At 37.5% G+C, this 18785-nt stretch overlaps 1 protein-coding gene and 1 pseudogene across 1 annotated transcript in view; both read left to right on the plus strand.

The window, feature by feature from the left end:
- The first annotated feature begins 422 nt into the window (after positions 1–422).
- Positions 423–18785, plus strand: part of PRKACB (protein kinase cAMP-activated catalytic subunit beta) — a 168678-nt gene continuing 150315 nt past the window's right edge. The window contains exon 1 of the mRNA XM_010382526.2: positions 423–829. Coding sequence (XP_010380828.1) covers positions 784–829 — 46 coding nt within the window. The 5' untranslated portion in view covers positions 423–783. The remainder of the gene's footprint in view (positions 830–18785) is intronic.
- LOC104677510 lies at positions 8216–8716 on the plus strand (annotated as a pseudogene).

Below are 18785 nucleotides of genomic sequence, written 5' to 3' on the forward strand. Positions count from 1 at the left end.
TTCCTGCTGCCGATGCCGGGCAGATGCAGACCCAGAGACCACCCTTGCGCGCGATCTCCAACCCGACTCTTTTTCGGACCTGGCGCTGTGAGGAAAAGGCAGTCTTTGAGTGAGGAGCCGCTGCGTGGCGGGACACAAAGAAAACCACCCGAGCCGCTGAACAGTATCCCGCGACTCCACTCCAGGGCACCGGGAACGCCAGGCTGAGGAGGGACTCTGCCTTCTGCAAAGCTAGCGGTTCCCACTCCACCTCCCACTATCTCAGCGATGGGCATCCGAGCGCTAGACCGGGATACCGCGGCGGAGGAGGCAGTCAGCGCAACCTCAGGCCCCAATCCTGGGCTCGGCCAGCTAGGGGTCCACCGCCCGCCCCCGGGGTCCCGGGCCTTCACGTCACTTCCGGCGTGCGCGCCCGCCTGCGAAGACACAGTCGGGCCAGGGCCTAGCCCGGGCGCGCGGCTGCCCGGGGGCGCGCAGGGAGGGCGGGCCGCGCGAAGGGGGAGTGTCTGCCCGCTGCCGCTACTGCTGCCGCTACCGCCGCCGCTGCCGCTGCCGCCGCCGCCGCCGCCGCCGCCGCTGCTGCCGCTACCGGTGCTGAGGAGTTCGCTGGAACCCTTTCCTCAGTCCCGGCTCGGTCTTCCCGCCCTGACTCCGGGCGCCAGCGCTAGGCGCACTCACCGCTTTGACGGGTGCAGAAGCGGGGGTTGCCCCAGACTGTGGAGTGGCGGGCACGGCCCCAGCCCCCCTTCCCCTCCCTGACCCCTTCTTGCCATCGCCCCAGACATGGGGAACGCGGCGACCGCCAAGAAAGGCAGCGAGGTGGAGAGCGGTGAGTTGAAGGCCGGGTCTGGGTATCCGCTGGGCGGGCCGGCGCGGGGCACCGAGGCCCCTCCGGGTCGCAGCTCCTGAGGCCGCGGGCACGGGCCAGGCCTAGCAGCGGCCGCCGGGAGTCGTTCTGGGGGGCCGGGGGACCAGCTGCCTTCCTCCTCCTTTCCGAACCCCCAGCTCCGCGTTGAGGGCTGAGTGCGAAGGGCCGGATGTGGGGATCCTGGGAAGAGCATTCCCTGGGATTCCCTTTTTCACTCTAGCGAGGAGGACTTGCACACATTCTGGAACACTTACCCAAATATGGTCCGAGGAAAGAAGTCCCCAGTGCCATCCCACCCCTGCTTTCCCCCCTCGCCGACTCTTTGGGAGCTACAGGTAGTGGTGCTGTGGGTAAGGTTGGCTCTTCTCCCTCCATCACTTGGGTCCAACCCAACCTTATCACGAGGCGGGGGCTGCTAGTCTGGCTCTACGCAAGTGAGGCTAATCCTGAGTGAACAACCCTGCCTTAGAGATCCTTCATCTCTTCAGATTAGGAGTGGAAAACATAATGAGACCAAACAGCAACTTTATCCGTTAGAGAAAAAAGCCAGGCAGGTTTGCCTTTTCTCTAGACATTCTAGGATCTGCTGCAATGCCTACAATGCCTGTAAAACTTAAAGGTCATTCGGAGTGGAAGTGCTTCCAGAACACGGTTAATTTCTTCTGAGAGCTGAAGGTGCGGGTACTCCACACTTTACATCAAGCAGTAAAAAATCATGAAAATGGAATTTCTGTATGGCTGTGAGGTGTGTGTGTGTCTCTGTGTTTGTGTATGCATGTATACACATGCATATATATGTGTGTATATATGTGTCAATCAGAATGGTCGTGAAATAAAACTTGGTTTGCCTTTGTAAAGTTCATATATTTTTATAATTCAGAATGGCCAAATAACAGATGGTATTTGTTATATCACCAGGAGTGAATGACATGTTAGCACTTAAAGTGGGCCTGATGATTTTAGTTTGTGTGTTACTTGTAATGTTTTCATGGTCGTAACATAAGAATTAGGCTAATTTTATAATTTAGCATGAAGAAAATAGCTTTTTTTCTGTATTAATAAAGTAGAATTCATTTAGAAGGATTTAGTCATTCATTTGGCTTAACATAAATAGATCAGATTATATGGTTTATGTTTCATCAGTAAGGTTTTGGTATCAATTTTCAGGAGCTCCAGAAAAGTTCGATGAGCTATTATATAAACTATTTAAGAACACACAGTATGTCATACAGAGATCTAAAGAAACCAGTGTAGAGGTAGAATGTATGTTATTTTATTTTATTTATTTATTTTTGAGATGGAGTTTCGTTCTTGTCGCCCAGGCTGGAGTGCAATGGTGCAATCTTGGCTCACTGCAACCTCCGCTTCCTGGGTTCAAGTGATTCTCCTGCCTCAGCCTCCTGAGTAGTTGGGATTACAGGCGTCCACCACCACACCCGGCTAATTTTTGTATTTTTAGTAGAGACAGGGTTTCACCATGTTGGCTAGGCTGGTCTCAAACTCCTGACCTCAGGTAATCCGCCCACCTCGGCCTCCCAAAGTGCTGGGATTACAGGCGTGAGCCACCATGCCCGGCCTTTGTTATCATTTTAAAATTGCGGAAATACTGTAACTAACTGTACAGGAAGTATAAAGAATGCAAAAAGTGTAAAGAATTATTTGTACCTTATATGTTGTCATTTTTCGTGTTAATTTAAAACTGTATTAACTTAAAACGTGCTAATTGTGTTACAAAAGAGTGTTTGGAGAATGATCCTATTAGTAGTTTTCATTAGCAAGTGCTGACCTGTATGATGTTTATATTTTGGATAATGATAGTAGACTCTCCTGTGACCTGTATATTTTTTATTAAGTTACCAAAACAATTCTCCCTTAGACAGTATTAATTTTCAACTCATAGCTGTGAAATAACCTCGGAATATTTACTGAAAACAGAATGGAAACTTCAAATGTTTATCTGAACATATTTAAATTATATCCATGAATAAATTCTTTCCTATGTTTTAAGTGTTAATGACAGTCTCCCACTTAAGTATATTAGTCAGCTTTTTGTGTAACTTTGTTTATGGAAACAAGGTCATTATAATAGTTTAAAAACTGTTCTGAAGTGACCAAAAATAATAGCATGTTATGTGTCATAGGGAAAATTATTTGAAATGTCATGTGTTGATTAATGTTTGTAATTTCATTTGGAGCAATGTTATCAGGTATATGTTGCTGTTCTGTAGTAAACAAAGAAATTGTATTTTAAACTTAATGAAAGAACTCTTATCATTACATACCTAACTGTTCTGTGTATTTTTTTAAAGAATTATTCTTGAAAATTTGTTTTTCAAAACTTTTAGAAATATATGATGTTACAGATCAGCCTGTACAATCATTCCTTTTCAAAGATCCTGACCTCTGAAGAAGCTGGAGTTGAGATCATACTGTTAGTAATAACCAAGTAAGGAATAGAGTCTGATGCCTGCACTTCATTCAGCATCACTAAATAATCAATTAATACATTTATTTTCAAAATATTCACCAAATGTTTTAGTTTCAATTAGAGACTGTAAGTAAAAGCTAAAACATGTTACTGTCTAATGGGTAACTCATATATATAAGAGTTACCTGAAAGGCAAAAATACAAGTGCTAACATTATGGAAAGTGGAATTAGAACTCTGAAAATTGCTGTATGAAAATGTTTGATTTGAAAAGTTGATTAAAAATATCAAGTCAGTTAAGATTTCAGGTTCAGTTAGCACTAAGCTTCAGAAAGGCAGGTGATTCCAGAGCTTAGTTCTAAAAATATTCCAGGAGAATGAAGTTAGGCATAAAGATAATTTAGAAGGGTCTTAGTTAGCTTTGACTATCTGGTGCCTGTATTATACTCTACTGAAACTGGTCACTCTATTAGAATTAACATTTTCTGGGGTAAGACCTAAAGGCTAAGTGAGATTCCATCTTCATCTCCACAGGTTTTGGAGATAACATTAACTTAGGTACCTGTTGTTCTGCTGTAGTGAATTAGGAAATTGTATTGATGTATCTCAAAACTTAATGAAAGGATAACTGGTGCTATTATATACATAATAGTGTATAATAGTGTGTGTTTTTAAAGTTACTCTTGAAGATATATCCCTTTTAAAATTTGGACATAGTTATTTAAACATCAGCTAATACAGAGAAACATAAATTTTAGAAATATGATAAAATTCTCAGAGAAGTTTTAAACTCTTGTCAGTTAAGTTTGTTTTACTTATCCAGTCTTTTACCTTTTGCACCAGCCCCAGTCACTAACACACCAAAAAAGCACGCTACTTCTTTTAACCTGGGAGGGGTTTTTATTTATTTCATTTAAAAAAAATACTATACCTCCAGGTTGCCTATTGGGCTTTGTGTTATACATTCATTGCAAAAATATTGAGGCCCATGGGTGAAAAGTGTTGGTAGAGATTTGAATGTAGATTCTTTCATGACTGCAAGTCGTTAAGTTACCGTGTGACCTAGTGTTCACATATGATCTTTGAATGTTTTCCAGAGTATCTCTCTGTCCTATGGATTTGAAAGTCAATAGGAATTAATCATAGAAAGCCACCAGTAGACTAGGTTCAACAAAAATTTTTTGAGGACTATTATGTGCCAGGTTATCTAATGCTTTCCATGTATAAACTTTTACTTAATCTTTTTAACTGTAAAGTACTTGAGTTAGTCCTTCATTTATGGATGAGGAAACAAAGGCTCCGAGAGCCTAAGTGACTTGCTTAAGGTTGCATAGCTAGTAAGTCAAGAATCAACATTTAAATTGAGGCAACTGTAACCCCAGAACCTGAAATTCTAACCACTTTGCTGAACAGCCTCTATATCCAGTAGAATAGCCTATGCTAAGACACATAGAATAGCTTGGACAATTATAGCACGTTTCACTTTTCAAACATGGCTTTCATTTGGTGTATTAAAATCTTAAGTGAAAAAGATTATTTTTTTCTTGTACCATCCTCTGGATTCAGTTTTATCATCATCTTTTCAGATTCCGAATAGTAGAATTTCAAATTAAACCACATAAAACTAATTTTATTTACTTAAAGGCTTCATTACTGCAGTACTTATATTTATTTTTTTCCCATGTGTAAATGTATACTTTTCCCTTCTTGCCGAATAGTCAATCAAAAAATTATTATTTGAACTTGTATTACCATTTTAAAAGTATTGGCAAATTCTCATTTCAGAGTAGCACTGTCCAGTCAAACTTTCTGTGATAATGGAAGTGATCTCCACCTATGCTATCCACCATAGTAGCTACTAGCCACATGTCTATTGAGCACTAGAAATGTGAATAGTACCACTGAGAAACTGAATCTTTAACTTATATGTGGCTAATTAGTGTTTGGTAAATTGGACAACACTGTTGTTTTTGCAATTGGACATAGCTGTTTTTGCATTTAATAAAAACGCCAACCCATTTTTCTGTCATCTTGGTTATTTGTGGATCCTTACAAGTGTGTGTAGATGAATGGAATGATGAATTTATTTTTTCTCATTTAAGAATTAACTTATTTCCTCAGCATTTCCTCAGAATAAATATTTATAAACTTAGTGAACAAATTATTATAGTTCAATAATTTGTGTATAATTTATTAACTACAAAGTTAAATTCTTTTTGGGGCTGTATTAGAATTAAAATTTTGTGATTTTTAATACTCAATCTCAGCGAATATTCTTTTATTGAAAAATTTTTGTAGATTTAAATGTTGATGAGCAATGTAGTGATTTCTTATATCTTACTTAGGTCTTTGCACCTTTCAATTATCAAAGGAAAATCAGTAGCAGATATTTGTTCCAATTCAGTAGAATGCAGAGGTACCTGGGAAATCTTTCTTGGGTGTAAGACAAAAGAAGTCAAAACAATCAGTTATGCGATTTTGATGATAAATACATATGATCTCATCCAGTTCCATGATTTTGTGATTCTGTTTGTGCGGATTGTCTGCTGTATCAAATTATCTCATGTTCAGGAACCATTTTTCCTATTCTCCTCCTCAGTGTCCTTCACTTAGACTGTAGACAGATTGTTGCTTTTTCATTGCCAGCAGCAGGATAATTAGAGGCATGAAAGCCAGCTTAGAAAAGTAAGCCATGGCTGAGTGACAGAAGCAGCACGTGAGAAGGTGCTAGGTAAGCCAGGATAGCTATTAAGATCCTGTCAGATAATTAATAGTTGACCATAATTCATTTTGACATTCCATTAAATTAATTTTTAAAAATTAGTACAACTTATGAAGTTATATATCTTGGTGATAAATGTTTGTATACATGGGTGATCAAATTCCCTCAGATTAATAAATCCTAAATTTTTAGTGAAAAACATTGTGTTAAATAGAAAAGTGTGAAATTTATAAAAGGTAAATGTACTTAGGTCAGTATCTCATTATTTTGAGTATTTAATCTTACTTTTAAATGTATTCCTTCAAGAATGTCCTATATAGTTCTTTGTTCATTGCTTCATTCATTCCTTTATTCAGTACACATAATCGAGCTCCTAAAATGTGACAGACTCTACACAAGACTGTGGGAATGAAGATTGAATAGGCCGCAGTACCTGCTTAGGGTGCCCATATTCCAGAGGGGGAAAGATAGACATGTCAACAAACACATGAAACCTGTCACAAATCCTTTCATTAAAATTCAGCTGAGGAACCAAGGAAAAGAAAGGTCATTTCCACTGGGATGGGGAGGAAGAGGTTCAAAAAGGACTTCAAAGAGGAGTTGAGCCCTGAGTTGAGCATTGAAAATGATAAATGTTCATCACATGGATTATACGAGGAAGGGTGTTCTGAGTAGACAGAGCATTGACAAGTGAAGATGCAGAGAAGTAAAGCCATGTAACGTATTCAGGAGAAGGAAGTAAGTTGCCCATTATGATTAAATGATGGAATGTGGGGTTGGTGACAGGAAGAGGGGACATTGTGTAATGATAGATGAAACTGAAGAAATGGACAGAGGACCACATAATGGACAGAGTTTGAATTTTATCTTTCAGACAATAGGGAGCCATTGTGCACTTGGAAATAAGAGAGAAACATGATACAATTTGGGTTTAAAATAGGTTACTTTGGTGGTGATGTGAAGATAAATCATTATGGAGCAAGTGGAATAGAGGCAAGATCAGTTATAAGACTCCTATGATAATTTGGGTGAGGGCTATTGAGGGTCTGAACCAAGGTGGTAAAAGTAGGGATGGAGAAAAGGATCTGAAATGGGAGAAATCTGAAAAACTGAGCAGAATGTATTTTACTGATTGCATGTGGGAAATGAGGAAAAGGAGGATTGGGGATGAAACATTACATTTTTAGCTTCACTGTCGTGGTAGATGGGTTGTAACGGCGATAATAGAGTCAGGAAATGAATACAGAGGGCAGGAGTACATTGGGGGTTGGGGTTGGGACATATTGAATTTGGGATACCCATGTCATTTCTGATAAATGATAGCTGATTGGTTATTCTATGTGTGAATTGTCTTTTATCTCCCAGCCATGGGGGAAAATGACCTTGGATGGTCAAGGGACCTTTTCCACATTTTATCCTCATTTTACTCTTTTCAAAGACAACTGTTTAGAAACTATAGAAACTATAACATCTGGCATAACTTACATAAATTAAGAATTTTATATACTAAAAGTTTAACCTTTCTGTTTTAAAAAGAGGAAAGCCAAAGTACTGAGAACAGTGTAACTTTTAAAGAAACAAAGTAATTTAAAATCATAAAATATTACTTTTATAATTTAAGTGTGCATCCTCTAAGCTATTCAGTTTTGTAGTTATACAGGGTAGTGGAAAGAACATGTAAAATATAGCACCAACATCTATTATGTACTAAGTCAATGTCAGTTTTATTCCCCTAGAGTCCTTTAACATAGATGTTTAAAAGTTCAGATGTAATTTAATAGTAAAATCATAAACTTGAGAGTAAGAAAAACCTAATTTTTTTTCCTAATACATTCTAATATCTCACTTTGGACACATGTTTTAATATCTCCAAGTTACGGTATAAAATTGAGAGGGATGGCCTAATGACACTGTGATCTCTTCTTCCAGCTTTATAATCCAATGCTTCTATTATATTTACTTAAAGAAAAAAATATACACTTAGGAAGCAACAAGATTAGGGAATAAATCATAAAAAGTGCTCACAAAATGTGTAGACAGAGAAGTGGCAAATGATCCTCAATTGAGCAATTAAATATATGGTAATGTATTTGTGAAAACTTTTGATCTACATTTAAGGAATGATAGTAATGGACAGGAGTGCCCTTGACAGGCAGGGAGGGCTGGGCTGTGCATCCCTCTGCTTGCATTGCAGGGAAATGTCTCAGCGACTTTTCCTGAGGAGTTTCCTGGTCTCAGTCGTCTCCAGGAAGCCCTCTCAGGATCGGTGGCCACCTCTCACTTACAGAGTCCTGCAGACCCCACAATGCAGTCCTGGTGGCCTGGCTGTAACACCCAACTCAGATCGGACAATATACACCACCAGGATCTCCTCGATGACCGTTAATATCCAGGATGGACATGACTTTCAAGACCAATTGGTCAACAGTGAGACGCCTGTGGTTGTGGATTTCCACACACAGTGGTGTGGACGCTGCAAGATACTGGGGCCGAGGTTAGAGAAGATGGTGGCCAAGCAGCATAGGAAAGTACTTATGGCCAAGGTGGATATTGATGACCACACAGACCTCACCACTGAGTATGAGGTGTTGGCGGTGCCCACTGTGCTGGCCATGAAGAATGGGGATGTGGTGGACAAGTTTGTGGGCATCAAAGATGAGGATCGGCTGGAGGCCTGCCTGAAGAAGCTGATGGACTGACAAGCAAGGGCGAGTCCTGGTTCCCTTGCCCCCGTGTGACACCAGTAGAACTCTTCCTGCCACCTCTCTCCTGTCTGGCCTCTGGGATCCATGCTTAGAGCCTAGGCTCCAGCCGTGAGTGCTTCCGAGCTGGCAGACTGCCCAAGCTGATGGCAGACAGCATCAGAGGATGGTGCTGCTGCTGATCCAGGGACTGCCTTCTTCCCTCCCACATGCCTTTCATCCCCTCCTTCTAGGGCCTATGGCAGTTCTCTCAGGATGCATAGAGAGAGCCCAGGCCAGCCCACAGCACTTCTGTTCAGGCAGCCACACCTTGGTCCTCATCTCTGGTCCCTTCCAATCTGAAGCCTCGTGCCTGGCTCATCTGCCACCTGCATTTCTCTTTCTTGCTGCTGTTCTGTAAAAAGAAAAAAAAGAAGCCCAAACTAGTGAGAATAATACATAATTCTCTCATTTTTTGTAGGTCTGTAATAAAGAACTTAGTCATCCCTTCCACCTCCTACTGTGAAGAGCAGACCCTGGGTCCCACACTGAAATCCTGTGTAGTTGCCCATCCCCATCCCCCAGGGAACCCCCTCCCAGCTAGCCTCCCAGGCAGGGGGCCAGAACATGAGCGATGGGCTGGGGAACCCTGTAGAGCCTTGACTCTGGAAGGCTCGAGGCACCTCCTTCGCTCCTTAGCTGGCCTGTTGGTCCTCTGAGCAGGGGGCTTAACTGTGAACAAATCAGACCAATAAAGCAAGGGTCTGCCCCTAAAAAGACAAATTTATGAATCACTGTACTATCTTTGAAGATATTTTCATGTCCTACTACAAGTAAAGGAACCATCAAAATGTTCACCATCAGGGCAGAGTCTTGGAAATAAAACATGAAACATTCTACTCTTATGTGAAATCATTAGCGTACTATGTGTAGATGTGGTGTTCTGTGTATAGCAGAACCAGATAAACTTTAGATCGGGGCAGCAAACAGGAGTAAGAGCATGGGAAGTCTATTGTGTGTGAATAAACTATATATATGTATTTCATTTAATCTGGGAAAATTAGTTACATGATTAAAGTGTGTAAAATCAAGTAGCATAGACAGAAAATCTGAGATTGCTCACCTAAACTTGAAACCCTAGAACCCATGGACTATTCTTCCAAACTTATAAAAGCTAGTTGTAGAATAAGTAAAATGAATTGTCGTGAAACCTTGATATAAACTGGGCTTAGACAATAAATGTATTTAACTGATTAATCATTTATGTTTAAAGGTGAAACATATGTGTTTACAAATTTAGGTAGTATTTTTAGCAATTTCAAAAGCAAGAAAATTTTAATGCTTTTTTACTCTTTAAAACATTCTTAAATTTTTATTTATTTATTTTGAAACAGAGTTTTACTGTGTTGCCCAGGCTGGACTCAAACTCCTGGGCTCAGGCAGTCCTCCTGCGTAGCTGGGACTGCAGGTGTGTACCACCAAGGCTTGGTTTTTTACTCTTTATAGGTTTTATAATCTCTCTAGCCCTCAGCACTTTCCAAAAGAATCATCAGTTTACTACTATTATGCAGATAAATTGTTTCCCCTGATATGGTGGTATAACTTAAAATGCTTTTAGTGGATTTCTTTATTTTAATCTGCTATAATTAATTTATTCATTAATTTATTTTTATTCCCTAACCAGTGAAATAGGGAGTAAAGAGTTGTCTTCATGTAGCTCATAGTCTGGTAAAAGATTTAGACAAATAAAAGCACAATTATGAGAATGTTGTAGGAAGTGGATTATAGGACGTGTTTTTTTGTAATGTGAATTAGATTCAGTAATGCTATGTATCTATGCAGAAAATTTTCTGAATCAAATTTGAGATTCTTATAAAAGAGAAATGCACTAGTTAAATTGATACACTAGCATAATTGAAATTAGTTCTGCCTTAGAAAATCTAATGTAGATGCCATATTTTTTGATCTGGCCTGGTGTAACAAGGTATAAAGTCCCAGGCTCTCTGGCCATAGTTTAATGTTATATTCACTGTTGTCTTCTATTCATAGGTTAATTTTTCAGGGACATCTGAAACTTGTTTTGTTGTAAGACAGCTGTGCAATCCAAACCTTTAGGTCTGTGACAAGCTTGTTTTCTCAATCTGGACTTGTCCTTAGAAAATTAAAGAGACTGTACTTGTGATCTTATTAGTTTTGAGTCCTGTTTAGTAAAATGAATATTCCATTTCTATACTGTATTCTTAAGTAGATGACCAGATAGCATCAGCAGGCCATTGTTGTATGTGAGCCACAAACTTCAGAGAACATGTTGGTATAGATATTAATTACTTCTTTTAAAGGGGCTAGCTGTACTGGTAACTTAGCTCTTTCAATCTTAGCTCAGCTCCCTCTGAGTAGGAGCCATGACAGGTTAAACTGTGGAAGAATATGAGCCTCACTTTAGGCTGTAGTCTTGAGGTCATGAATAAGCCATAGTTCAATTCATAGAATGACAGGCAAAACATTCACTTGTTTGTCTTTCATTCATTCTTAATCAGTACTTACTGAACACCTACTTCAAACCAGGCACTATGCTAGTCTGTAGATGCAAATAAAAATAAGACTTGGTTCCTGTCCTTAAACTGGTAGGCAGATACAGATATTTATAGTAAGGCATACAGTGATACATAGGTACCTGAGATTAATACTAGGGTGAAAATGCAGCATAGGAATTTATATAGGAGTGCTATAGAATTTCTGAGATCATCTTGGGAAATAGACTGAAACTGACTGAAATGGGAACTTGCTTTGAGTCCATTTTGGAGATATTTACATCTGTAATTGTAGCACTTGTACTACATTGCTTTTTCAACTCCTATCCCCACTACAGTGTGATCTGGCAAAGCATGTCTATGTTGTTTAGTTTTTTAATCTCTGGAATGTGGTACAGTTCTTGGCTCATGTCATGGTGGGAGCCAAAATCATGGATAGTTAAGTGGATCAAAAAATCAAACCTCTTGTAGAAGCGTACATCCTCCTCCCTTTCCTTCATTGGCAGGAACTGTATCAGTAATGTATTGACTGTTTGGGGATAATAGTTGATTAATGTGGTAAGAGGGTACCTCTTTCCCCCCCTTTTTTAAATTACGTAGTAGCTTCTTTGACATTTATATATCAAAATTATATCACAGTTGGTATGGGGAGATTGGTCTCAGGCAGGTAGGAAGAAGACACTGGACTAGGAAAAACTAGAGTATTATGCTCCCAACCTTTTGAAAAATTTGTTATTCAAGGCATATATCATTCAACTGTGCCGATGTGTTTCTCATCCTTGTTGCTGTCATTTATCAGTCTCTTGCTTACTTCTTATTCATCAAATACTTTGGCATCTGGCCCACAATGTTCCTCTACACTCTCAGCTCTGCATTCATTCTGGATGGTTTCGAATTCTATGTTAATGACTCATTTAACATCACTGCACCTCTGTTCTTTGACACTCAAGAATCACCAATGTAGTTGTGTGATTCTTTGATCAAAATTTCCTCTCCTTTTTGCTTGCTTTTTAAATATTCCTATTATGATCATTCTTCATCAGAACTTCTCATCCATTTATCCATCAGTCTTCTCACTTTCATTTTTTCTTCTTAACCATTTTAGATTACTTGGTCCTAAAATTCCTTTGCACGTCTGCCTCTTTATCAAATCTCTCTAACAAAAAAGTAACTCATGATAAACTCAGCTATGTGCTTTCTCAGTGCTTTCAGCCAAGAGCCAAGCACTGCTAGAGAAAGCCACACAGAACACTAGAAATTTACTATCGTCAACCTCAAATGGACTGTCAACATGACTTGACAGTTTTATCACATTTCTCTGATCAATTCTGTCTCTCTTTCTTCACAAGTTCTATTTCATTTCTCTCTTTATACCTCTGACTTCTCCATTATCTGTTTCTAAGTCATGATATTACATCATATTTTACGAGGAAAAGAAAAGCTATCAGACAGGAACCCCTTTAACTTCTTCCTATTAAATATTCACACCTACTGTATTTTAACTTGACCGTCTTATTCTATTATAATAGAGGAGTTATCTGTTATATTTATCTATTGTTACATCACACAGGACTCCTAAATTTAGCAACTTAAAGAGTGACAACATTTATTTTACTTCTGAAAGTAAGTAATTTGGGCAGAGCTCAGCTATGCGCTCTATCATCAGCTATCTTAGCTCAAAAGCTGGGGACTAGAAACACATAAAGCCTTGCTCATTTACATATTTCCCTGTTGATGCTGGCTGTACAGGTAATTTGTACCTTACTTGGGACTGTCAGCTGGAGCACCTACACATGACCTCTACATGTGGCTTGGGCCTTCATATCATGCGGCTAAGTTCCAAGAAGGAGGGAGAGAGCCAGGTATAAGCTGTATCACCTTTTATGACTTAGCCTCCAAAGTCAAGCAGTATCACTTCAGCTGTATTCTGTTCATTAAATGAGTCACTTTAATGAGTCTATATCTAGGGAAGTTGAATTAGATTTCGCCCTTTGATGGAAGGAGTTAGAAAAATGTTGGTACATGTTGTAGATACCACATTGTACATCTTTCTCTGCAAGGCCAATCCCTCCACTATTACTTTGGATCCCAATCCCTCCTGCTTTCCCAGGAGTCTTTGTATTCTTATCTTTTATATGTATAATAATATGTCTTCTCATTTATTTAAAAAACGTGTACCCCTTTTCCCTTCATTTTCAGTTTTCTCTTTGACCCTACTTTCTCTTTCCCTTTCTCATCGCTCACCTACTAAAGTGAACTGGCCTGTGATTTACAGTATGTGTGGTCAAATCAGTTGACTTTGGTGCCCAAGCAGGTAATTTTAATGTGTCTTGGGTAAAACCTGAGACGAGAAGAAGGAAAAAAGAGAAAATGTTCTTTTTCTGTTCTTACTATATTATAGTTACTTACAATCAAGATACAGAAAACTTAAATTTAATGTAGTTCAGCTTTTGGAATACAACATGTTTGAATGTTATGGTCTGCATATTAATATTTAAGTATTAACATGAAGTTATATGAAGTATGTGACAACATAAAAAATGTCAAACTGGGTTACATGCACAACCCGGTTTAATATGTAAGAACCTATTCTTTAAATACCTTTAGAATCTTTGACCCAACAATTTCTTGGTTCTTTATAATTAGATTTAACTTTCTTTTTTTTCGGTTTTTGTTGTTGTTGTTGTTTTGAGACAGGGTCTCGCTCTGTTGCCCAGGCTGGGGTGCGGTGGTACGATCATGACTCCCTGCAACTTCTGCCTCCTGGACTCAGGTGATCCTCCCAACTTAGCCTCCTGAGTAGCTGGGACTACAGGTGTGTGCCGCCCTGCCTGGCTAATTTTCGTATTTTTGGTAGAGACGGGGTTTTGCCATGTTGCCTGGGCTGGTCTTGAACTCCTGGGTTTAAGCAATCCACCCACCTCAGCCTTCCAAAGTGCTGGGATTACAGGTATAAGCCACCATAACCTTCTTGTTCTATTACTCACACAAGTTTAGCATGAGAAATAAACATGTTACTGACTTCTTATCTTTAATCTTTATTGTACTCAAAGGCATCAGTGACCCAAAAATCTTCAAATGTTTTTTCCCAGTGATTTCTGTGACAATAACAGTGAGAGCCATAGTGGAGGTAGAGTTGGCAGAAGGAAACTTTTTTGGTTTTGGTTATGATTGTTTTTTGTTGTAATTTACTTTATAATATTCTGTGCAGAATTGAGAAACTATGTTAAAGTAGTACTATTTTCAAGAAAAAATTTAATTGAAGTATACCATACATTTTAAAAGTATTCAAATCCTAATTTATAGGCCAATGAATTTGATAAAGTGAACACTCATGTGAATTTTCACCCATATCAAGAAATAGAATATTATTGAAACCCCAGAAGCTTCCCTCCTGCCTGTACCCAATCATTACTAGATTTAAAATGTGGAATACTACATCATGTTTTCCTTTGTGACTGCCTTCTTTCACTTACGTATTTGTGACACTTATCCATGTTTTTGTCATAGCAGTGATTTATTAATTTTCATAATATATATCATTGTGTAAGTGTAGCATAACATATTTTTTCTATGGTTGATGTAAATTTGGGTTGTTTCCAGTTTGGAGCTCTTATGAATAATGCTTTGAACACACTTGTACATGACTTTTTGTAAATATATGTATGTTTTGGTGAATATGTATTTGATAAATATGTGTTATGGATACACTCATATACATACAGCATATATACATGCATGTGTGTCTTTGTGTGTGCGTGAGAGAGAATGCTGTTGAATTAATTGCTGGATTTCTGGGTCACAGATCATGTGGTTCTGGTAAATACCACCAAATAAATTTTCAGATTGGTTGAACCTGTTTCTAACCAGCAGTGCTTAGGGTTTTAGTCACTCCACATCCTTCCCAAACTTGATGTTTTTCATATTTCTAATTATACCTACTCTGGTAAACATTTCCTGGTTATAATTTGTACATCCCTTATGACTGATAGTGTTGATTACTTTTTCATGTTGGTATTGGTCATTTGGATATCCTCTTTTTATAAAACATTTTTTTCAAGTATTTCCCCATCCCTTTTTTGCGGCATTCTGTTGTCTTTTTCAAAAAAAATTGATTTGTATCGTTATTTAACATGGGTACAGGTTTTTCCCCCCCAGACATATGTACTTCAAATATCTTCTTCTGTTTCATAGCTTGCCTTTTCACTTCCTTAACAATGTCTCCTTCATACTGTTTAATAATTTTCAAACTTACAAATAATTTACAAATCATTTCCTGTATGATTTTTGTTTTGTTTGGCCTTCTTTGGTCTTTAAGAAGTTCTCACTACCCTAGGGTCATAGATATTTTCCTATGTTAGGTTTAAAAGTTCTCTTTTACCTTTCATATTTAGAAATACAGTCTATCTTGAATCAAGTGTATGCATCTCTCTCTCTGTTTCTCCCTGTCTCTCTGTCTCTCTCTCTCTCTCTATGTGTGCGCTTGTGTGTGTGTGTGGTAAGGTAGGAGTCATTTTTTAATATCAGTATTTATTTGACACATCATCGTTTAAAAGGAAAAAGAAATCGTCCCTTCCCCAAAGCACTGTAATGACATCTTTGTTATCAAAGGCTGAATACATCTGATTCACTTCTTTCCTGTTCCATTGGTTTTGTCTATTTTAGTGTCAGTACAAAACTGCATGAATTCATATAACTTTATAATAGAAGTTATAATTAGTAGTATAAATGCTAAAACTTCATCCTTCACAATAATTTTGAATATTCTTTCTTTTTTATTTTCCTTTAAAAATTTTAAATCAGCTTGTCAATTTTCACATACATAATTATATACATGAATCTTTTAGGAATATTAATTGAGATTGCATTGAATATATAGTAGTTTGAGAAGAATTTTCATCTTTATGATATTGAATTTTTAAGTCCATGAAAAGTATTTCTCCATTTATTTAGATCTACTTTAACTTCTTTTAGTATCTTTGTAATATTCTGTATCTTCTTTCAGTAGTGCTTTGTAATATGCTGTTTAAATTTTAAATGTAATTTAAAAATTACATTTATTCTTAGTTTTACATGCTTTTTAATGTTACTATAAAGGGTATCAGTGTCAAAGTTTTATCTTCTAATTTTTCATTGAGAGTATATAAGCATAGGGTTAGAAATTCTATGCTGACCTATCTAATGATCTTGCTAATTTTATTAACTGTAAGTTATTTATAGATACATTTAGATTTTATATATACACAAATCACTTTTTTGCTTAATTTTGACAGTGTAAACTTTTTCCTTTTAGTTCTTATACTTTTTTTCTTGCCTTATTGCACTGATTAGGACTTGCAATACAATAGTACATAGAAATCATGATAACAGCCACCCTTGTCATATTCCTGGTGTCACTGAAAAGCTTTCAATATTTTAGAACCAGGCAGAAAAATTTTAAGATAACCTATTATCTTAAGTTTAAGGACAGTTTCTTCTATTCCTGGTTTGCTAATTATTTTTCCTTTGAGAATGGGTATTTAATTTTATCAGATGTTATTTCTGCATCTATGAGTTTTGAATGTTAAATTAAGATTGCATACCTGGAATAAACCCAGTCTGGTTGCAATATATTATCCAATTCATATCCTTTTTTAATGTAATAGTGAATTTGGTTTGCTAAAATGTCTCAGAATGTTTTCTTTTATCATTATTCCATTGTTTTTTCTTTGACTAATGGCTACATTGGTTAGTTTTCAAATATTTGGGGGTTTGGGGCTTAGTTTCACTGTGTTTAGAGAACATGTTTGGACTGATTTCAGTTCTTTGAAGTCTGTTGATACTTGCTTTATGGGTCACCGTATAGCCATATACAGTAGTCATTTGTAAATGTTCCAATGACTTTTGAAGAGACTGTCTATTCTGCTTTTGTTGCCTACATGTACTCTCTCTCTCTGTCTCTCTCTCACACACACACACACACACACACACACACAAAGACAAGTTTAATTCACACTGAATTCAAGGTATTCTGTTTCATGTTATATTTCTTTAGAGAGGACTTATTTTACTTCTGATGTGATTCAGCATTATTTTTACTAATTACAGTCATGTGATACATAACATTCAGTCAAAAACATACTAAATATACAATCATGGTTCCAAAAATTATACTACTTTATTTTAATGTACTTTTTATATGTTTAGATACACAAATACCATTGTATTACAACTGCCTACAGAATTCAGTACAGTAACATGCTGTATAGGGTTGTAGCCTAGGAGCAATAGGCTATCCATATAGCTTAGATATGTAGTAAGCTATACCATCTAGGTTTGTGTAAGTACACTCTTTGATGTTCGTACAATGACAAGATTGCCTAATGACACATTTCTCAGAATGTATCCCTGGCATTAAGTGACACATGACTGTTTTTAACACTCCATCATGCATTATTATTATTGTTCAGGGCCCTCAATATTTATATTTATCCTATCTTTTTTTTTTGCACTTACTCCTTCATGCATTCTCTGGTCTAAGTTACTTGTGCCATAAGTAAGTCTTATGTAAAGGTGTCCTAGTGATGAATTATGTCAGTTTTTATTTATCTGGATTTGTGTATTTTTTACCTTCACTTTTTAAGGATATGTTTTATAAGTATAGAATTTTAGGTTGAGAATTACTTTCTTTGAACACTTTGAAGATGTTTCATCATGTTTTGTTTTCCATTGTTTTGTTGAGAAATCAACTGTTAGTCTCAGTGTTGCTTTTCAAAGGTAGTATATCTTTTTTTTTCTTTGGTTGCTTTGAGATTTTCCTTTTGCCTTTGGTTTTCAGCAGTTTCACAATATGCCTAGGTGATTTTATTTCCCCTACTTTGTGTTTGCAACTTTTTAGAACCATGGCTCAAAATGTTTCATTTATTTAAGACAGTTTTCAATAAGCATATCTTAATATATTGCCTCTATCGCATCTTTTCTTTCCTCTTGTTCTGGGATACCAATTACATGTATATGTAAAATTTCTGATATATAATTTCAATTATTATATTTTTAATCTCTACACTTTCCAGTTGATTTTTCAGTTTCTACTTATAAAATTGTCTACTTATTTATATTCTTGTACAAATTAATCATACGTATATTAAAGTTCATGTCTGAATTTACAGTTTTTATTACCAATGTGTTTTTCTATAGTATGTTTGTTCTCTTATTTTTGGTTATTTGGTCTTATCTTTTGGCATGCCTGGGAATCTTTAACTGAATGTTGGCAATGTGGAGAATTCAAGGAATTTTGTATCATGTTATATTTCTTAAGAGAGGACTTATTTTGGCTGATGGTTAGAGTTGGGCAGATTGTGTTGATCTAGTCAACAATTGAGACTAGATTGTTGGCTGTTCTCGGTCTTTGTGAGGCTTGGTCTATTTCCTATTTATCCTTACTCCTATCGATGGAGCCTTTCAGTGGTTTTGACTGAAAGCCTGGCAGTGTTTATCAAGACCCTACTTCATGCTAGCCCTGAACTTCAATTTTTGTTTCCTCATTGTGAGATTACTGAAATATTTGCTTAGTTTTC

Source organism: Rhinopithecus roxellana, chromosome 12 (genome assembly GCF_007565055.1).
Source record: "Rhinopithecus roxellana isolate Shanxi Qingling chromosome 12, ASM756505v1, whole genome shotgun sequence".
NCBI classification, from domain to species: Eukaryota; Metazoa; Chordata; class Mammalia; order Primates; family Cercopithecidae; genus Rhinopithecus; species Rhinopithecus roxellana.